At 63.2% G+C, this 16,945-nt stretch overlaps 1 protein-coding gene and 11 non-coding genes across 13 annotated transcripts in view; 9 read left to right on the top strand and 3 right to left on the bottom strand.

The window, feature by feature from the left end:
• The first annotated feature begins 366 nt into the window (after positions 1–366).
• TRNAD-GUC (transfer RNA aspartic acid (anticodon GUC)) lies at positions 367–438 on the top strand. The gene has a single exon. It is a non-coding gene; the product is annotated as a tRNA-Asp (tRNA).
• A 639-nt stretch (positions 439–1,077) lies between these two features.
• On the top strand, positions 1,078–1,149 carry TRNAG-UCC (transfer RNA glycine (anticodon UCC)). The gene has a single exon. It is a non-coding gene; the product is annotated as a tRNA-Gly (tRNA).
• A 287-nt stretch (positions 1,150–1,436) lies between these two features.
• TRNAE-CUC (transfer RNA glutamic acid (anticodon CUC)) lies at positions 1,437–1,508 on the top strand. The gene has a single exon. It is a non-coding gene; the product is annotated as a tRNA-Glu (tRNA).
• Positions 1,509–3,262: 1,754 nt separating this feature from the next.
• On the bottom strand, positions 3,263–3,333 carry TRNAG-GCC (transfer RNA glycine (anticodon GCC)). Its single transcript has one exon. It is a non-coding gene; the product is annotated as a tRNA-Gly (tRNA).
• Positions 3,334–3,847: 514 nt separating this feature from the next.
• TRNAL-CAG (transfer RNA leucine (anticodon CAG)) lies at positions 3,848–3,930 on the bottom strand. The gene has a single exon. It is a non-coding gene; the product is annotated as a tRNA-Leu (tRNA).
• A 505-nt stretch (positions 3,931–4,435) lies between these two features.
• Positions 4,436–4,507, top strand: TRNAD-GUC (transfer RNA aspartic acid (anticodon GUC)). The gene has a single exon. It is a non-coding gene; the product is annotated as a tRNA-Asp (tRNA).
• Positions 4,508–6,579: 2,072 nt separating this feature from the next.
• TRNAE-CUC (transfer RNA glutamic acid (anticodon CUC)) lies at positions 6,580–6,651 on the top strand. Its single transcript has one exon. It is a non-coding gene; the product is annotated as a tRNA-Glu (tRNA).
• Positions 6,652–7,521: 870 nt separating this feature from the next.
• On the bottom strand, positions 7,522–7,592 carry TRNAG-GCC (transfer RNA glycine (anticodon GCC)). The gene has a single exon. It is a non-coding gene; the product is annotated as a tRNA-Gly (tRNA).
• Positions 7,593–8,630: 1,038 nt separating this feature from the next.
• Positions 8,631–8,702, top strand: TRNAD-GUC (transfer RNA aspartic acid (anticodon GUC)). The gene has a single exon. It is a non-coding gene; the product is annotated as a tRNA-Asp (tRNA).
• A 545-nt stretch (positions 8,703–9,247) lies between these two features.
• Positions 9,248–9,319, top strand: TRNAG-UCC (transfer RNA glycine (anticodon UCC)). Its single transcript has one exon. It is a non-coding gene; the product is annotated as a tRNA-Gly (tRNA).
• A 459-nt stretch (positions 9,320–9,778) lies between these two features.
• TRNAE-CUC (transfer RNA glutamic acid (anticodon CUC)) lies at positions 9,779–9,850 on the top strand. The gene has a single exon. It is a non-coding gene; the product is annotated as a tRNA-Glu (tRNA).
• A 5,185-nt stretch (positions 9,851–15,035) lies between these two features.
• The window catches only part of LOC129082081 (low affinity immunoglobulin gamma Fc region receptor II-like), a 53,122-nt gene continuing 51,212 nt past the window's right edge, over positions 15,036–16,945 (top strand). For both annotated transcript variants that reach the window (XM_054587849.1, XM_054587850.1), the window contains exons 1-3: positions 15,036–15,161; positions 15,496–15,516; positions 15,822–16,076. In XM_054587849.1, coding sequence (XP_054443824.1) covers positions 15,089–15,161; positions 15,496–15,516; positions 15,822–16,076 — 349 coding nt within the window. In that variant the 5' untranslated portion in view covers positions 15,036–15,088. The remainder of the gene's footprint in view (positions 15,162–15,495; positions 15,517–15,821; positions 16,077–16,945) is intronic.

The raw sequence follows: 16,945 nt of genomic DNA, 5'->3' as shown, positions 1-16,945 counted from the left end.
CGGACGGGACGCATGCGTGGGCCGACGGCACTGAGGTCAGCCCACTGCCCGGTCCCATAGCCCACGGCCTCCCGCCCACCTTGCGCCGCGGACCGACGAGCGCCCACCCGCGCCTCCTGGCGACCCCAGTCGCCGTCTCCGGCCTCTGCGTCTTGGCGCGGCCCCGCGTTGCGGGCGACAGGCAGCGCGCACTCGCGGTTCCAGCGCCACCCGAGCCGCGGTGGGGGCGGGAACGGGCTGGGGTCGAGGTCCGGCTCGCCGTTGCCGCCTGCATCACTGGAGGACGCGGTCGGCTCGGTGTTGGGTCGAGCACGTTCTGGGCGACTTCACGGCGCAGGGCGACGAGTCGCAGTTACCAGAGTGCCATCCTCGTTAGTATAGTGGTGAGTATCCCCGCCTGTCACGCGGGAGACCGGGGTTCGATTCCCCGACGGGGAGGCAGCGTCACCTTTTGGTCGCAGGTCCCCGGCGCCTTGTCCGCTCAGGGCCCTCTTTTCGCCCTTCCGCCCCGCGTTGGAGCCCTGGCTCCAACCTGTGCCCGACGCTGCCCAGTAAACCCTTCCCGCGCCCTTCCTGCTTCCCGGCGCTGACCGTCACCGCCCAGCGAAGCCCTAACGCGCCGCTGCAGCGCCCGTCGCCCGCCCGCCCACCCGCCCACAGCGACTGGCGGAACGGGCGCCTGGCGACGCGACACCCGGCCGCCCCGGCCGGTGGGAGGCGGATGAGGCTGGGTCGCTGCGGGCCGCGGCGCGCAGGGGACGGAGCCTATGGCAACGCGGGGCGGGGGGGATGCTGGAGACCCGCGACCCAGGGGCGGCTCCAGCGTGGAGCCGGGGCCAGGAGCAGCCGGGCGGCGAGAGCGCCCCCGAGAGGCGAGAGCGCCGGCGGAGGAGGGCACATGCGTGGGCCCTGCGCGAGTGAGGCGCGGGGACGTACCTCCGTGGCGCCTGGGGCGCCACACAGCGGCCGGCAAGCGAGGGAAACATCAGAGAGGGTCGGGGCGTGACGGCGGTGACGGCGGTGATGGCGGTGACGGCGGCAGTACAGGCCGGCGTCCCACGAGTGAACGTTCCGTGCGCGTTGGTGGTATAGTGGTGAGCATAGCTGCCTTCCAAGCAGTTGACCCGGGTTCGATTCCCGGCCAACGCAAATGGCTACCTTTTTGCGGGGCTCCGGGGACCCTGTACGAGTGCGGGCGCTGCTGGGCCCGGGGCTCCGATGCCCGGCCGCGGCTGCGTCGAGTAGGGGACAAGGAAGCGCGTAGCGTTTTGAGGGCGCCGCGGGCGGGAAGAGGCCGAGGCCGCCGGAGTGGGAACGGGCGGTGGGTACCTGTGCTTGGAAAGGCTCGTGGCGCTGGTGCCGAGGCCAAGCCAACGGGGTGGCCCTGGAGGCCCAGTTCACAGGAAGAGGAGCAACCCGAAGTCACTACCAGGCAGTCCCTGGTGGTCTAGTGGTTAGGATTCGGCGCTCTCACCGCCGCGGCCCGGGTTCGATTCCCGGTCAGGGAAGCTCTTTTCCTTCTCCCGCTTTCACAGGCGCCGCTAAGTATGCGCGCTTTCCTTTTAACCGATGTTCGGAACCTTCTCCCGGCCCTCGGACCTGCCAGGCGGCCGCCGCCCTCCCACCTCTGTCCTTGCACCTCACAGCTTGCTGCGCCCGAGGGCCCCTGTGCGGTCTCTCTCCCACCGCGGCCTGCGCGCGCGCCCGGGCTCCCCAGCAGGTCAGAGCCGGCGGGGACAAACCTCGCACAGGCCAGGCAGCCCCTTCGGGAGTCCGGGGAGGCAGGCTGGTAATGGGAACGACACCGACCCCTGTACGTCGGGACGCCCGCCGGAGCCCGCGGGCCGCCCCCCCGCCCCCGAGAGTCCCGCCATCAGCCATGGCTCCCGTGGCTTTCCCGCAGCGTGCCGCGTCCGGACCAGCTGCTTCTCCCGTGGGCGGGTGATGGTGCCCCAGGGACGTCGAGTGTTTTCGGGTGGGGATGGGAGTGGAGCGCGGGATGTGGTGTCCCCGCGGCGGAATCTGGACACGGCGTCGCGGGAGCGGGACCCCTGGACAGCAGCCGCCGTCAGACAGTGGCGGGATAGGAGAGGCCGGTCGGGCACACCCGGCAGCCAGGCGGGAGCGCGTGGAGGCACGTGGGCCACCGTGGACTCCTGGACAACACCGTGTTCGACTTGCGTCCCCAGCGCTGTCCGTCCTACCCTGGAGCGGCGCGAATGTGATGAGAGCCCCTCGCTGGGTCCCCGCCCACCCGTGCCCCACTCACGCGTCGCGGGGACCTGACTCCTACCCGGTCCCTTCCGCACCCGCGTGCCACACCTGCGCGCCCGGCCCGGCCTGCGTCCCCCTGCCCACCCGTGTATCCACCGCCTTCCGCTGGGGCTCCCAGGGGCCTCCCCCGCCTCCACCTCCTTCCCACCCGAACTCCCTCGTCCGGCCGCCAAAAGGGTCTGACGTCTGTCCACGCACTGCGTTCCTGGGAAGCCGAGGGCCCGGCTGGCCAGTGGCAGCCACTTGCCAGCGTTACACTCGCCCTGTTTCGGTTGGACACAGCGGTGTCCACAGTGCCAAGGAGCCCTGTCGTGGGCACAGGAGGTGCGCGTCTGTCTCCGCAGGCAACTCCCTCCCGGCCTTGCCCACGTGTTGGGGGTGAGGGTGAGAGATGAGGGGGCAGGGCCAAATGACCCCGTAAACAGGGGTCGGCCTAGGGCTGCGGGATCAGGGAGGTTTGAGAAGGAGGCAGGGTGTCCCGGTGGAACTTGGTGGGGTGGGGACGAGGGAAGGGAGGTGGCGGCTGGCGATGCCAGTGGAGGCGGTGATGCTGCAGGTGGTGCTGAGGGGGCTGGGCCGGGCCTGCCGGGGTTGGTGGAAGAGACACCGGTGGTGGTCCCGGCAGCCTCGCGGCTGGTGGTAGCTCTGGGCTGAGGGTGGAGGTTTTCCTGGCGGAGCAGAGGGCCGGTGTTTGAAAAGTTTCGCTGCTGAGCGGGGTGAAGGGCACGTGGGGTGCGTGTTGATAGGAATTCTTTTGCCACCAAGTCCTGCCCCTATTTTGCCATGAGACCTGTGACCCATCAGGAGGATGGGACGCCTGTACCTGGTAAGAGTGACCACATTGCTGGTCCTGGGTGTGGCACAACGGTGCCATTTCGGGGACGTGCGGTGGCAGGGAGCTAGGGAGACAGGGAGCTGGGAAAGGCGGTAAAAGGAAGAGAGGCTGGTGTCAGTCCAGCCGCTGCACGGTCAAAATGGTGATGAGCGTTGCATGGGCCGGGAATCGAACCCGGGCCTCCCGCGTGGCAGGCGAGAATTCTACCACTGAACCACCCATGCTCCCACAATGTTTACTCGGACGCCCCATCCGTTGGTAACAGCCCACCGCGCACCTGTTCGATTTGTGCAGGAGGTGGACTGGCGACCAACCCTCAAGGCTGCGAGCATTCAGGGCCCTTGCGCGCAGCTCCGGACCCACAGAAGGACCGAGCGACCGAGGCGGACTCACCCGGCCCGTCCAGGGTTTTCTTGGCCGGCGGGAGACTGGCGGCGTCGCCAGAGGAGGCCAGGAGCCCGACCAAGCCTGACCCATGCCGGGATCCCTAGCCGGGCAGGCGACCTGAGGCGGAGGAGTTCGGTCTCTCCAGCGACTCCCAGGCGCGACCCAAAGTCCCCTGGGTGCCTGGGTTTCCTGAGCGTCTGGTCTGCAGGAGGGACGGCGCGGTGGGCAGTGAACGGAGGACAGAAGGCGGAGCGGGCCCCGAAGGGTGGCCGGCCAGGGGCCGACTGGAAGGCAAGAAAAGGATGCGACGTGTGTGGCCCTGGCTGGCACCTGAGCAAAAGGTTAGACCCTTGTCAGGAGTGGGATTCGAACCCACGCCTCCAGGGGAGACTGCGACCTGAACGCAGCGCCTTAGACCGCTCGGCCATCCTGACCACAGGCTCCGGCTGTTCCCTCTCACCGGGCTGGGACCCCGATGCGACACCCCTGCTCTCACCCGGCCTTGCCCTGGGCCGGCGGCTGTGCGGGGTCCCACGGACGAGACGCGTGCGCGCGCGGGCCGAGGCACTGAGGACAGCCGGCTGCCCGGGCCCCGGCTCCCACGGCCTCAGCCCATCCCGCGCCGCGGCCGGACGCGCGCTCACCTGCTCCTCCTGGCGGCCCCGCTCGCCGGCTCCGGCCTCTGCGTCCTGGCGCGGCCCCGCGTTGGGGGCGACAGGCAGCGCGCACTCGCGGTTCCAGCGCCTCCCGAGCCGGGGTTGGGGGTGGGCTCGCCGCTGCCGGCTGCGTCGCTGGAAGGCGGGTCGGTTCGGTGTTGTGTCGGGCACGTGCCGCGAACCTGCACCGGCCAGGGCGTCCAGGGCAGGCGCCAGCGGCGACGGTCGCCACAGGTGGGTCGGCGTCCGGGGACGCCGTCGCCGTCCGAAGATGCCGTCGCCGTCCTCGTTAGTATAGTGGTGAGTATCCCCGCCTGTCACGCGGGAGACCGGGGTTCGATTCCCCGACGGGGAGGCCAAGGTTCATTTTGGTCACCGGCTCCCCTCTCTGTACCTGTCCAGCCACTTGACCGTATGGGCCGCTTTTCTTGCCACGCCTTGCGGGTCCGACGCGGCGTGGAGCCGACAGGCCGTAGCTGCCGGGCAGCGGGAACCCTCGGGAAAAGCCTGTCGCCCGTGGCGCTCGCGGCACCACCGCTCGGCGAGGCAAAGGGGCCCATCAGCCCTGCAGGGCCGTAGCGCTGGGCGCTCCCCGCGCTTGCCCAGCGGGTCCGCGGGCTCAGGCGAATGGGCCCCGCAGCGCCGGGGGCACCTGGGCGAGCGAGATTGCTTTGCCCGCCGTGGCTTGGACTCCAGCCAACGCGGTGGCTCTTGGGTTGGGGGCTTCAGGGCTCTCGTGCCTCGTGCGCATGCGGGCGCTGGGCCCTAGGCACTGGGGTCTCCTTTGCGTGCGAGTGTGGGAGAATGGGACACACTTTACAAGTTAAATTAATAGGGGTGACCCTAGTGAATACGATCACATAAGTTGCAAGCGCACAATTAATTCTATGACACCTCATCTGTGTGCTGCGCTGTGTGCCCACCGCCCACAGTCAAGTCACCTTCCGTCCCCTCCGTTCAACTCCCTCTCCTCTCTCTCACCCGCCCCCCTCCCCTTTCCGGTAACCACCACGCGGCTGTCTGTCCGTAAGTCTGTGTGTGTTTGTCTTACTTGTTCATTTGCCGCTTTCCGTTTTAAATCCCACATATGAATGATACCGTTTGGTTCTTAACTTTGTCTGCCTGGCTTATTTTGCTCAGCATGATATTCTTAAGACCCATCCCTGGTGCAGTTGGCGGTGTTTCATCTTCTGTTATAGCTGAGCCGCGCCCCATTGCGTGTGCAGGCACCACGTCCTCTTTGGCCGAGCATCTATGGAAGGGCCCTTCTGCGGCGTCCATGTCTCGGCCACCGCGAGGGACGCTGCCGTGAACAGAGGGCTGCCTATTTTTGTGAATGAATGATTTCAAAAGCTTTGGGTACCTGCCCAGAAGAAGCGTTGCTGGATCATGTGGTAACTCTATTCTTAATTTTGGAGGAGCCTCCCTACTGTTTTTCACAGTGGCCTTTCCCGTTTAGATTCCTATCAGCACTGAATGAGGGTGTTTGTGTTTTGTTTTTTGTTTTTCTCCACCTCTCCAACACGCGCTATTACTTGTCTTGTTGCTAATAACCATTCTAACAGGTGTGCGGTGGCATCTCAGTGTAATTTTGCTTGGCATTTCCCTAAAAGCTAGTAAAGCTGAACCTAGTAAACCTTTTCATATATCTGTTGGCCATTTAAATGTCTTCTTGAGAGAAGCGTCTGTTCAGGTCCCTGGCCTTTTTTTTTTTTTTTTTTTTTTTTTTTTTTAGTGGACTGCTTGTTTGCTGTCGAGTTGTGTGAGTTCTTTATATATTTTGAATATTAATCCCATGTCGGAACTGTTGGTTGCAAATATCGATTCGGTTGGCTGCCTTTTTGTTTGGTTGGTGGCTTCTTTTGCTGTGCAGAAGCTTTTCAGTTTCATGTAGTGCTATTTGGTGATTGTTGCCTTTACTTCCCTGTCCCTGGGGGTCAAATTAACAAAATTCTCGCTAAAACCAAGGTCCATCCATTTAGCACCTATGTTTTCTTCTACGTAATTTATTGCTTCAGGTCTCGTATTTAGGTCTGATCCATTTTGAGCTAATTTTTTATATGGGGACAAACAGTAGTCTAGTTTTGTTCTTTTGACTGTGGTTTTCCAGTTTTCCCGGCACCATTTATTGAAGAGGCTTTCTTTTCTCCATTGTATATTTTTGGCTCCTTTGTTGAAAATTATTTGCCCATGAACACTAGGGTTTATTTCCCGGCTCACAATTTCGTCCCATTGGGCTGTGTGTCTGTTTTGCCGCAGGCAGTGTATTGAGCGCTGCAGGCGGGAGGGGGCCGAGGGCTCCTGGGTGGACAGGGGCCACGTGCGGCTGAACTTGGAAAGACACGCAGCTGGCCCGGCGGAAGCGCGGAGTGGGCGGCCTAGGGGCGCTGCGTGCAGAGGCCGCGCGCTGGGAGAACCAGCCACCGCTCCCTGGTGGTCTAGTGGTTAGGATTCGGCGCTCTCACCGCCGCGGCCCGGGTTCGATTCCCGGTCAGGGAAGCTTTTCTTCCTTCTGCTTCCTACACTCGCGAGCGTTGCCGCATCTCCATTTTAGCCCGCGCCCCAGCCACGCGGCCCCAGCTCAGCCGGTCAGCCTCCTCCCGTCCGAACCCTCGGGCCGCGCTGGGCCACCGGAGGCCTGCGGGGCCCCCTTTCCGACCGCTCGCGAGCTCCTCTCGCTCCCTCCTCCCGCAGCTGCGGAGTCGACGGCCCAGCGCGGCCTGCCTCTCCGCGGTGGCCACTACGAGCACGCGCCCCGCGGCCGGCCGCCGCACCCGCCCAGACTCTCCAGCCGCAGGGACTCGGGCAGGAGCGTCCGGGAAGGACGGGGAGGCCGCTGGCGCCGCGGGCGGAGGCGGTGATGCCGCAGGTGGTGCTGAGGGGGCTGGGCTGGGCCTGCCGGGGCGGGTGGAAGAGACACCGGTGGTGGTCCCGGCAGCCTCGGGGCTGGTGGTCGCCCTGCCTCGCGGTGGAGGTTTTCCTGGCGGAGCAGAAGGCCGGTGTTTGAAAAGTTTCGCTGGTGAGCGGGGTGAAGGGCACGTGGGGTGAGCGCTGATAGGAGAGCCTGGAGTTATTTTGCACCCACTTGTGCGCCCCGTTGACCTTGTGACCCACGTAGCAGATGCGCCGTCTGTTCCCCCTGAGAGTGGCTATATTGCTGGTCCTGGTTGTGGCAACATGGTGCCCCTTTGGAGGTGTGGGGCTGGAGGTAAAAGGTGGCGGGGGGTGGGGTCCCCCGCGGTGTGTTGTTCCCTTCAGTGAAAGGAGGGACTCAGACGGCGTCCGGATGATCAAGAGGGACCGCAGAGGTGTGAGAGCGTCGGGAGTGGCTCTTGAATTCAGTATCAGGACTAAAACAGTGGCGTGCGTTGCATGGGCCGGGAATCGAACCCGGGCCTCCCGCGTGGCAGGCGAGAATTCTACCACTGAACCACCCATGCTCCTCCGACGCCCCATCCTGGCGCGTCGGAGAAGCGGACCGCCGCCGTCGGGCCTGTCCCGTTCGAGCAGGAGGCCATGAAGTCTCGGCGAGTCCGCAGACGCGTCAGGGGCTCTGGGGGCCGCGCGGAGACGCCGGACGGTGGGAAGGAGGAGAGAGGAGGGAGGGACAGGGGACGAAGAAGGACTCGCCGGCCCTCCTGTGCTCCCCCCCCCCCCCCCCCCCGTTCAGGGCCACCGCGGCTGTCGGCGTCCACAGCCGGGCAGGCGACGTGTGGCTGTAGCAGCTGGGCGCCCACGGTCCCTTCAGCGACCCCCAGGCGCGACCCAAAGTCCCTCGGGCGCCTGGGTTTCCTACCCGTTTAGGGTGCAGGAAGGGGGCGGGGAGGGGGCTCCGGACGAGATCCGAGGGTGAAGGTAGAAGCGGGGCCACGCGGGGTCCCTGGTCCGTAGGGACCGCGAGTCAGGCCGAGGGTGCGAAAAAGAGAGCGGCCGACGCCTCTTTTTTGGGGTCCCGCTGTCGTGGGCGGGTTGGGAGGCGGGAGCACCCGGTTGGCCCAGGGCAGCCCTTCGGCCGAGGGGATAGCGCTCCCGATTGGGCTCCTCCTAACACTCGCCAGGGTGCGGAAGCCGGAGTCCGCAGGCCCCAGGCCGGGAGGGGCTGCGAGGCGTGCGGTCCGGCCTGGGGCGCGCGCAGTTTGGGCTCTTGTGCGGAGAGGGATTCGAACCTGAACGCAGCACCTGGACCGGCGCGAGCGCCCCTCACTCTCCACGGGCCACCGCGCTCCTTCCCGCGCGCCCTCCGCTGCGGGCCGCAGGCAGCGCGCACCGTGCGGGGTGTGGGCGGGGTTAGGGTTCGGGCCGGGCCGGTCCGGCCCTTGCCGCCCGCTCCGTCGGAGGACGGGTTGGCTCTTTGCGGAGCCGCGGAGTGGGGGGTCGGGGAGGGGGTCGCGGGGGGGTAGGGCACGTATTCGGGCGTCCAGAACAAGTGCCTTGGCGACGGTCGCCACAGACGCTCGGCGTCAGATGCTACCACGCCGTCCTCGTTAGTATAGTGGTGAGTATCCCCGCCTGTCACGCGGGAGACCGGGGTTCGATTCCCCGACGGGGAGGCAGCGTTTCATTTTTGGGCGTGCGCCTCGTCCCTTTGGGTCCTTCCCCTGGCCCCTCCGCCCTGCTTGGAGGCCGCAGGTCGCGACTGGGGTCGGCTCTCCCCCTCCATTACCACCTGCCCCACCCTGCTCCACCGCCCCAACTTTCCCTTGTTCGCCGCAGGGCCCTCTGTCGTCGCAGCCGAGGGAAGTAGTCCCGCCACCGCCGCAGCGCCTCCCGCCGGCCCGCCCAAAGCGGCTGGCGGAACGGCGCGCAAGGGAGGCAGCCTGAGGCCTCCCGGGCGCGGGAGACGCGCAAGCTTGAGGTGGCCCAGGCGTGGACCCCGGGGGGCCGGGAGCAGCCGCGCAGCCAGCGCGCCCCTGAAAGGCGGTCGGGCCGGCGGAGGAGGGCACCTGCGTGGGTCCGGCGCGCGTGGGTCGCGGGGACGACCGGGGGAGGGCGGAGCTCCGGCGCGCGCGGACGCAGGCGGCGCCGGGACGGCTCGGCGGGCGGGGGCAGCCACGGCACGCGTGGAGGCCCGTGTTTGGGAGCTGGTTGGCCATGCGCGTTGGTGGTATAGTGGTGAGCATAGCTGCCTTCCAAGCAGTTGACCCGGGTTCGATTCCCGGCCAACGCAAACGGCTATCCTTTTTGCGGGGTTCCGGGGACTCTGTGCGAGTGCGGGCGCTGCTGCGACCTGCGACCTGCGACCTGGGCCGGAACGACCCTCTCGGTGTCTTTTCAAGAATGAAGGTGCGAACTGTGGCGACTCGGGCAGATTTCAGATCCAGCCGTTGTATCCTGCCTCCCTTGACCCACCCCTAAGTCAAGTCCTTGAAAACCAGCCCAGCACAGAAACTTTGCGGTGGCAGGGACCCTCGCAGGTCGCACAGGCCGGCGGTTTCTGTCCCGGACCCGCGGGCCGGACGGCCGCCGCTGCGTGCTGCCTCCCTCGTCCGCTCTGTGCGACTCCTCGGAGCGCCTTTCACGCCCCAGTTCCGTGCGCGGCGGGGCCGCGGGGCGCCGGCTGCTCCCGGGGTGTCGAACGCGGGGCGCGCGGGCAGGAGGCGCGGCGGGCAAGGCTGCTGTCTGCCGCTCCCTGGTGGTCTAGTGGTTAGGATTCGGCGCTCTCACCGCCGCGGCCCGGGTTCGATTCCCGGTCAGGGAAGCTTCTTTTTGTGTGTGGGTTTTTTTTTGTTGTTTTTCGGTGTTTTTTTTTTTTTACTTCCTCACCCCCGCCCCGCCAGGGCCTCCTGCGCTCCCCAGCGCGTCAGCGCCTCGCCGCTGGCCCGCGCTCGCTGTCTCGCTTCCCCCGGTCCTGGGCCTGCCGCCGCCACCTGGCTCCCTTCACGTTCGGGCCCCACGCTGCTCGACCTTGCGGCCGCGCTGTTCTCTGTGGAAGGAAGACAGGACCCGCGGGGATGCACAGGGAAGCCGCCAAGGAGGGCGCAGCGGGCGGCGGAGACGCGCGGGGACGCGGAGGGCGCCGCGGGTGCTGCGCTCTGACGCTGGCCGCCGAAACGACAACGCACGTCTGCTGCTCAGGCCACTGAGTCTGTGGGGCCTGGTTGTGGCGACCTAAGAAAACTAGTGCATTCAGCTAAATGCGCTATACTATTAACTTGCTTTTATTATTATTATTATATTTTTACTACTTCATCCTGAAGAGGCCCTTGCTCTTCCCTCTTTACTACCCTTCGTGACAGGGGCCTGGGTTTCCCAAAAGCTGTGCAATCCCGTTCTAAACAGAACAAGCCTGTTCTGATCGCGTGGCCTGGTGGCCAAGGAGGCGTGGCCCCGGGGACCCTGCCGCGTCCACGGGGGGCCAAGCGCCCGCAGGGAGGCGCTCGCGGGGCGGGGGACAGCGGCACCGACATTTGGCGAAGTGAGTCACTCACTTGTCTGTCCCTCCGCAGTCTTACTTGTTTGAAGAGGAAACCGGCTTACGTAACCCTGTTTTGTTTCGGGAAATATCACACGGCGGTGGCCGTGCCGGGGACCTTTGCCTCGCCGCGCCCGCCGGGCTGTTCTGTCTCGGGGGGAAGTGACCGTCCCCAACGAGGAACAGCGTTGATTGCAAGAACGCAAAGCGCGCTCATCTAGTCAGGCGGCCCGGCTGCGAGCCCCGGTGCGGAGGCGTCAAGGCCGCCCGGGCGGGGGCCGCGGGCCGAGCTGGGATTGAAACCGCGAGCGGCGGGGGAAGCGGGACGCGGGACGCGGAGACCGGACCATGCGCGCCGGCCCCTCGCTCCGCCGCCCTCCGCGTCCGCCGTCGCCGCCCCAGCGCGCAGGTGGCCGCCAACCCCCGGGGCCAGCGCCGGCTCCTCGCGCGGCGACGGAGCCCGTCGGACGGAGTGGGGGCCGCGCAGAACAGAGCTCCCCCGGCGCCGCGCGGGGCTGGCGGGGGGCGGGGGTCTGCTCGGGCTCGCGGCCTCTGCGAGCTGTGGACGGCGCACTCCCCGCCCTTCTCCTGCGTTGCACCTGGATGGATCTGAAGATTAATGTAAAATGCATATGTTTGCAATTTCATGAATGCCAGAGGACCATCCCCTTCGGGCATGGGGCAACTTGTTGCTTTATTTTTTACGTTTCAAAATGTGGCTGCTAGAAAAGTGGCGTTTGTGTGCGTGGCCCCTGCTACCTTCCCGTCGGGCAGCGTCGCTCTGGAGACGGACTTGGTCCGCAGCCGCTCCTGTCGCGGTCCCCGGGCCGCGCCTCCTCCGCGGGGCTCTCTGCCTGCGGGCCTATCGACTCCACATGCCCCGTTCATGCGCGGGGTCGGCCTCCAGGCAGCAGGCCGCGCGTGACTTTGTCACTCGCCCGAAAAGCCCCCCTTCATCCACAATCCAGCCCGCAGACTCGCAGGCGCTCTTGAGGGCCTGTCCGGAAGAAGTCCCTGAACGCGCGCTCGGCGCTCTTTCCTGCAGAGTTTTAAATTTGTCCTGTCAATCCATGGACCTCCAGCTGTAGCTGTTTTTGCTGCCAACACACCAGCACCCTTTCAGCCGTCCTGCTTACTGTTGCTAGGACGGGAAAAGCAACGAACAGACGCTCTCGTAGAAATCAGTCAATCAGTGGAACATTGGACATTGTTACGCGAGGTATAGGGAGCCTCTTAGTACGAACGACATCGAGGGTTTTCTACCTAAACGTCATCTTCTCTTAACTGTCCTCAATGGCGGTAGCCGTCAGGGACTGCAGTTTTGGTTTGTTTGCAAACTGGTGCAGAGGCAGCTCACAAGGACTTCCTCATCCCGCCTTCTACTGAAAGAAAAGAGAAAACACCCACACAACTTTAGGGAAATATTTCCCTGCAGTGTATCGTTTTAGAGAAGCGGACACTGATTCTTTTTTCTGACAATGACTTCATAAGAGAACCAGTAACTGAGGCCACTCAGATCAGACGCCCTTGTCTTCCTGTGCCCTTTTGTGCAGTTCAGCAAAAATAAGTGCCGTGCGTCTGTTAGGATCTCTGTCCTTGAGAAACTTTCAGTCTGGCGATCTCACTCTAGAACCGTGGAAAGACAAATAACTGAGATTAGATGATTAGGCTGGTCTACACGAAAGCCTGTAGGTCCTGAGTAGAAAGCGCAGGTGACAGAGTGGAGGTCATGGGGACCCAGACCTCAGCACCTAAGAGATGGGTGACCGAGGCCAACTCACGGCCCTGTTCTGGGCCATCGTTTCCTTGTTTATAAACACAAAGGGTTTGGGTGTCAGCATTCTGTCCCTATGATTCCGTAAATGAATCTCCTGCCCTTAGATTCTGGTGTTAGTAGCTGGAATCAGCTGTCACCAGATGTCCCACTCGACTTGTTTCTTTGTTACAAAGCAGGAATCTACCACACCGTTTACCCTAAGTTCAGATTCTGAGGTAGGATGCAGATACTGTCCCCGGCTTCCAGAGCGACCGGGAGTGGCTGGCGATTACTTGGGCGCTGCTGACCTGAACTCCCCACGTCCACTGGTGACACGTTCGCCACAGTAAGCAACGCACGCGGTGGTTAGGAGCGGTTGCGATAATACGAAACCCGAAACGTTCTGGTCATGCCCATGGGCCAGCCCGAAGGGACCCGGGAAAGAAAGCTGGGATGAGGGGCGCCTGAGAACTGGAGCGCCCAGCTGTGCATGTGAAGGAGGCCCGGCCGTGCCCGAGCAAGGGAACTTTGTGCCCCAGCTCCCCCCAGCAAAGAGGCCTGGAGAGGGGGAAGGGCCGTCAGGAGGGGGACTGGCAGGTTCTTGAAATTCTGGGAAGGGCCCGACTCTCACAGGGGGAAGGATGACCGCACAGCTCTGACTCAGGCGGCGAAGGGGGGTCACGCTTCTGGGGAAACAGGCAGCGGTGGAAACCCTCAGCAGCGAAGCAAAAGCTACGTGCGATGCAACATTCAGCAGGCACCAGGCAGTGTCCATGAGACAGATGTAAACTGTGAAAAAAATGTAAACTGTGGTTTAAAAAACACACACACAACATATAATTCACCATCATCCCCTCTTAAACGCGCACTCAGTAGTGTTAAGTCTTCACAGTGCTGTGCAGTGGGCCTCCACAACTTCATCTGGAGAAACTGGAACTCTGTACCCACGCCCCTGCTCCCCGAGGCAAAACAGCTCTCCACCCGGCCCCCGGCCCCAGGCCCCCACCATTCTGCCCTGTTTCTGTGAGTTTGACTGCTTTCCGTGCTTCGTAGACAGCACTTGCTTTCTGTGGCTGGCTGATTTCATGTAGCGTAATGTGCTCGAGGTTCGCCCGTGTTGGAGCACGTGGCAGGATTTTCTTTTTCTCAGGCTGAATAATTCTCCGTTCATTGTACTGACCACGTCTTGTTTCTCTGTTTATCGGTCCACAGACGTTTGAATTACTTCCAGCTGTTGGTTGTTGTGAGAAATGTTTCAGTACACACGAAGGTGCAAGTGTCTCTTGGAGATCTTGCTTCGAATCCTTTTGGATCACACCCAGAAGCAGGAATGCTGGATCGCGCGGTGGTTCTGCTTCTGTCTGAAGCGCCTGCACACTGATTTCCGTAGCAGCCGCACCATTTTACATGAGCAGGGCATAAGCTCATCTTCACCAACGATTGTTATTTCCTGTGTTGCTTTGTTCTGTGGCCATTCCACTGTTCTGTTTTGTGGGTGTGAGGTGGTATCTTGTGGTTTTGATTTGCGTGGTTCTAACAATTAGTGATGTGGAGCGTCTTTTCATGTGCTTGTTGGCTATTTAGATATCTTATTTGGAGAAATGTCTATTCAAGTCTTTTACTCATGTTTTTTTTTTTTTTTTTGAGAGAACGTTTATTAAAGCTGGGGATAGTGAAACACGGAAGGACCTAGAAGAGAGGAAGCAACAGCAGGGAGAGCCCAGGTGCAGCTGTGTTGTCTCTAGAAACACTGTGGGAAAGAGGGGACCGCAGGCAGGGTCGCTGCCGGCCCCCGGGACATCAGAGACGCGGGGCCTTGGGGGCGTGTCGGGGGTGAGCCGCGGACTGGCTGCCGCTGCTGCCCTGGTTGCAGGTCTCGTGGGGCCCCTTCGAGTTTAGGAGGTGCCTGCCCGCCGGGGAGGAAAAGGGGGAAGGGAAAGACGTGGCGTGCCATTTTAAAATGAGGTTGTTTTTGTTGTTGTTGATTTGTAGGAATTCTTGACATATTCTGGATATTAAGCTCTTATCAGAGACCAATTGGCAAAGGTTCTCTCCCGGCCATGGGTTATCTTTGTCCCCTGTGGACGGATGTGCAGGAGTTTTAAGTTTGATGTAGCCCCACATGTCTATTTTTGCTACTCTTGCCCCTCTTGCCTGGCTTTTACCTCTATTCCACGTTGCTCAACCACGTCACGCTACACGGCACCTGGAGCTGAACCCCCAGCCCTGGGAATGATGGCTTTCTGAACAAAATTATTTCTTGAACCTGAAAACCTTCAGGGTTGGGAGGAATCGGGCGCGAGGGGCAGGTGAAGGGAGAGCGGCGGTATCTTCTGAGGTCTCCTTGGGCTGGGTGTCCCCACAGCTGGCTGCTCCAGGGTGTTGTGCCTGGTGAACGTGCTAGGTTCTTAACGGTTGCAGATGTAAATGGGTTTCTTTATCTCATTTGCGTCAGGCTCCTTGGGAGCCTCCTGTGGCCGCCCAGAGCCCGCACCTGGGCCCTGTGGCTGTGCTCCCCGGCCTTCCCGGCCCCTCACCAGCCCACGGGGGCCTTCACAGGCACAAAGCAAGCGGCGCGCAAGGGAGCGGAACCTGCGAAGCAGCAGACTCAGCTCCTCGTCCCATTGGTTCCTGCTGATCAGCGAGCAGAGAGAGTCCAGTGACTGATGAAAAGTGTGAGGGGTGAAACGGCTTCCTTCCTCTTCCCCCAGTTCCCTCCAGAATGCTGCTGGACGCAGGCCCGGCCCTGGGTAGACGTGGGAGGCCCAATGCTCGGGAGAGTGTACCCCGGCCGCCTGTGGCGGCTTCGCCTGCGGACAGCGTGGGCTCTGCTGCTGCTGGGTGAGTGGCTGCCGCTCTGGGGCAGGGCAGTTCCAGCCACTGGGACCCGCGTGCTGGGGAGCCGGGCCCTGGGAGCTGGCCACGGGCGGAAAGCAGGGAGAGGACCCTGGGTTCCTACCCACGCACGGGCCCTTACCACACACCCAGCTCGCTTTGCAGGGAGATGAGGGCACCGGCAGTGAGCGCCTGGGACGAGATCAAGGGAAACAGGCTCTTGAGATGGTCCCAGGGGAAGGAGTTGGAACTCACTCCATCCACCCCCCAGCCACACACAACAGCATCTTGTCTCCATGACTGCCCGGCCCACACCGACTGGCCCTCTTCTCTTTCGCAGCTTCTGTAGGCGGGGAAGCTGGTGAGTCTGCCCGACGCCTCCTTGGATTTGCGGTGCTGTGGCCTCTCCCACCAAGGCCCAGGCTTGGGTTGGGCCCAGGTGGTCCCTCCGTGTTCCCGGGGCCCGGGGTTTGAACCATGGTAACGTTCTACTGGATCAAGTAAAGGCCCAAAGACACAAAGGGAAGGAGGCGGCTGGAAGCCCCCGGGTCCGTGGTTGGGTCTGCAGTGGACTCGGGCCCCGGGGTGCCCCGAGAGCTCCTCTGGAGTCCGTGGTCCTTCCGAGGTCATTTGCCCCATCCCCTTCTGCTCTCCGCCCCTCGGCAGGTCCCCCGAAGGCCGTGGTGCGCCTGGAGCCCCCCTGGTTCAACGTGTTCCAGGGGGACAGCGTGACTCTGCACTGCCAGGGGGCCCACGGCCCCGGGAACGCCCCCACCCAGTGGTTCCACGACGGGATCCCCGTCCCGACCCAGGTCCAGCCCCACTACAGCTTTAAGGCCAGCAGCAACGACAGCGGAGATTACCGGTGCCAGACGGGCCAGACCACCCTCAGCGACCCCGTGCACCTGAACGTGACTTCCGGTCAGTGGAGGAGGCCCGGCAGGGCCCGGGGGGCGAGGACGGGGCTGCGGGGTGTCGGGGGGGGGGCCGGGCCCTGGGGGGCAGGGCTGCGAGCAGCTGGAGTCTTTCTGCCCAGTCACTTCCCTCCCCGTCCCTGCCCTTCGCTTCCGTGTGGGGTGCCGCAGAACGAGGAAGTTGTTTGGCCTCCGGGGTTGGGGGGGGGAAGCAAAAGGGAGCCCTGACTCCAGAGACTCCACTGCTCTCCTGGCTCTCCTGGGGTCGGGGTCCACAGGTGGGCGCGCCCGGCGTGTGCGAGGGAGCCTTTCCGCGGAGGCTGTCGGAGCCCAGGGGTCCATGGGACCCGGAGGATGAGGTCGGAAGGAGGGGTAGGCTTGCGGTGCGTCGCAAGGATGCCATCTTTTATGCCTGAGTGAGATGAGAATTTGTTAGATGGTTTTAATGAAGGGAGTCACATGATCTGACTTAGGCCGATTGAGCGTTCGGCTTAATAGATCCGCAGAGAAATCCTTGTGAACACGAATCAGGCACCGCCCAGTGTCTGAGATGTGAGCGCATTTGTGCCGCGGGCCCGGCCGGGGCGCCCGGACCCTGGGGATGGCTGAGTGGCAACACGCGGTGTTAAAATTCTGCTTAGGGCTGCTTTCTGGGTCTTTTAAGGTTCTGGTCTCGGAGAGATCCCAGTGGTGGAGTCCCCTCTCGTTGACGGTGCTCCATTGAAAAGGGAGTGAGCGTGGAGCTAGGGATTCTGAACAGCTCTCCCCAAGGTGCCCTGCTTTGGCACGTGGGTTATTTTGAGCCGAAGGCAATAATTGAGACCGTCAGGGCCATGAGAAACTGTTCCTCCTCCCTTACAGAATTTAAATTAAGAG

Source organism: Pteronotus mesoamericanus, unplaced genomic scaffold (genome assembly GCF_021234165.1).
Source record: "Pteronotus mesoamericanus isolate MK-2021 breed Mesoamerican mustached bat unplaced genomic scaffold, CSHL_Meso_final scaffold_1186, whole genome shotgun sequence".
In the NCBI taxonomy this organism is placed as follows: domain Eukaryota; kingdom Metazoa; phylum Chordata; class Mammalia; order Chiroptera; family Mormoopidae; genus Pteronotus; species Pteronotus mesoamericanus.
This window is presented reverse-complemented; position numbering and strand designations above follow the sequence as displayed.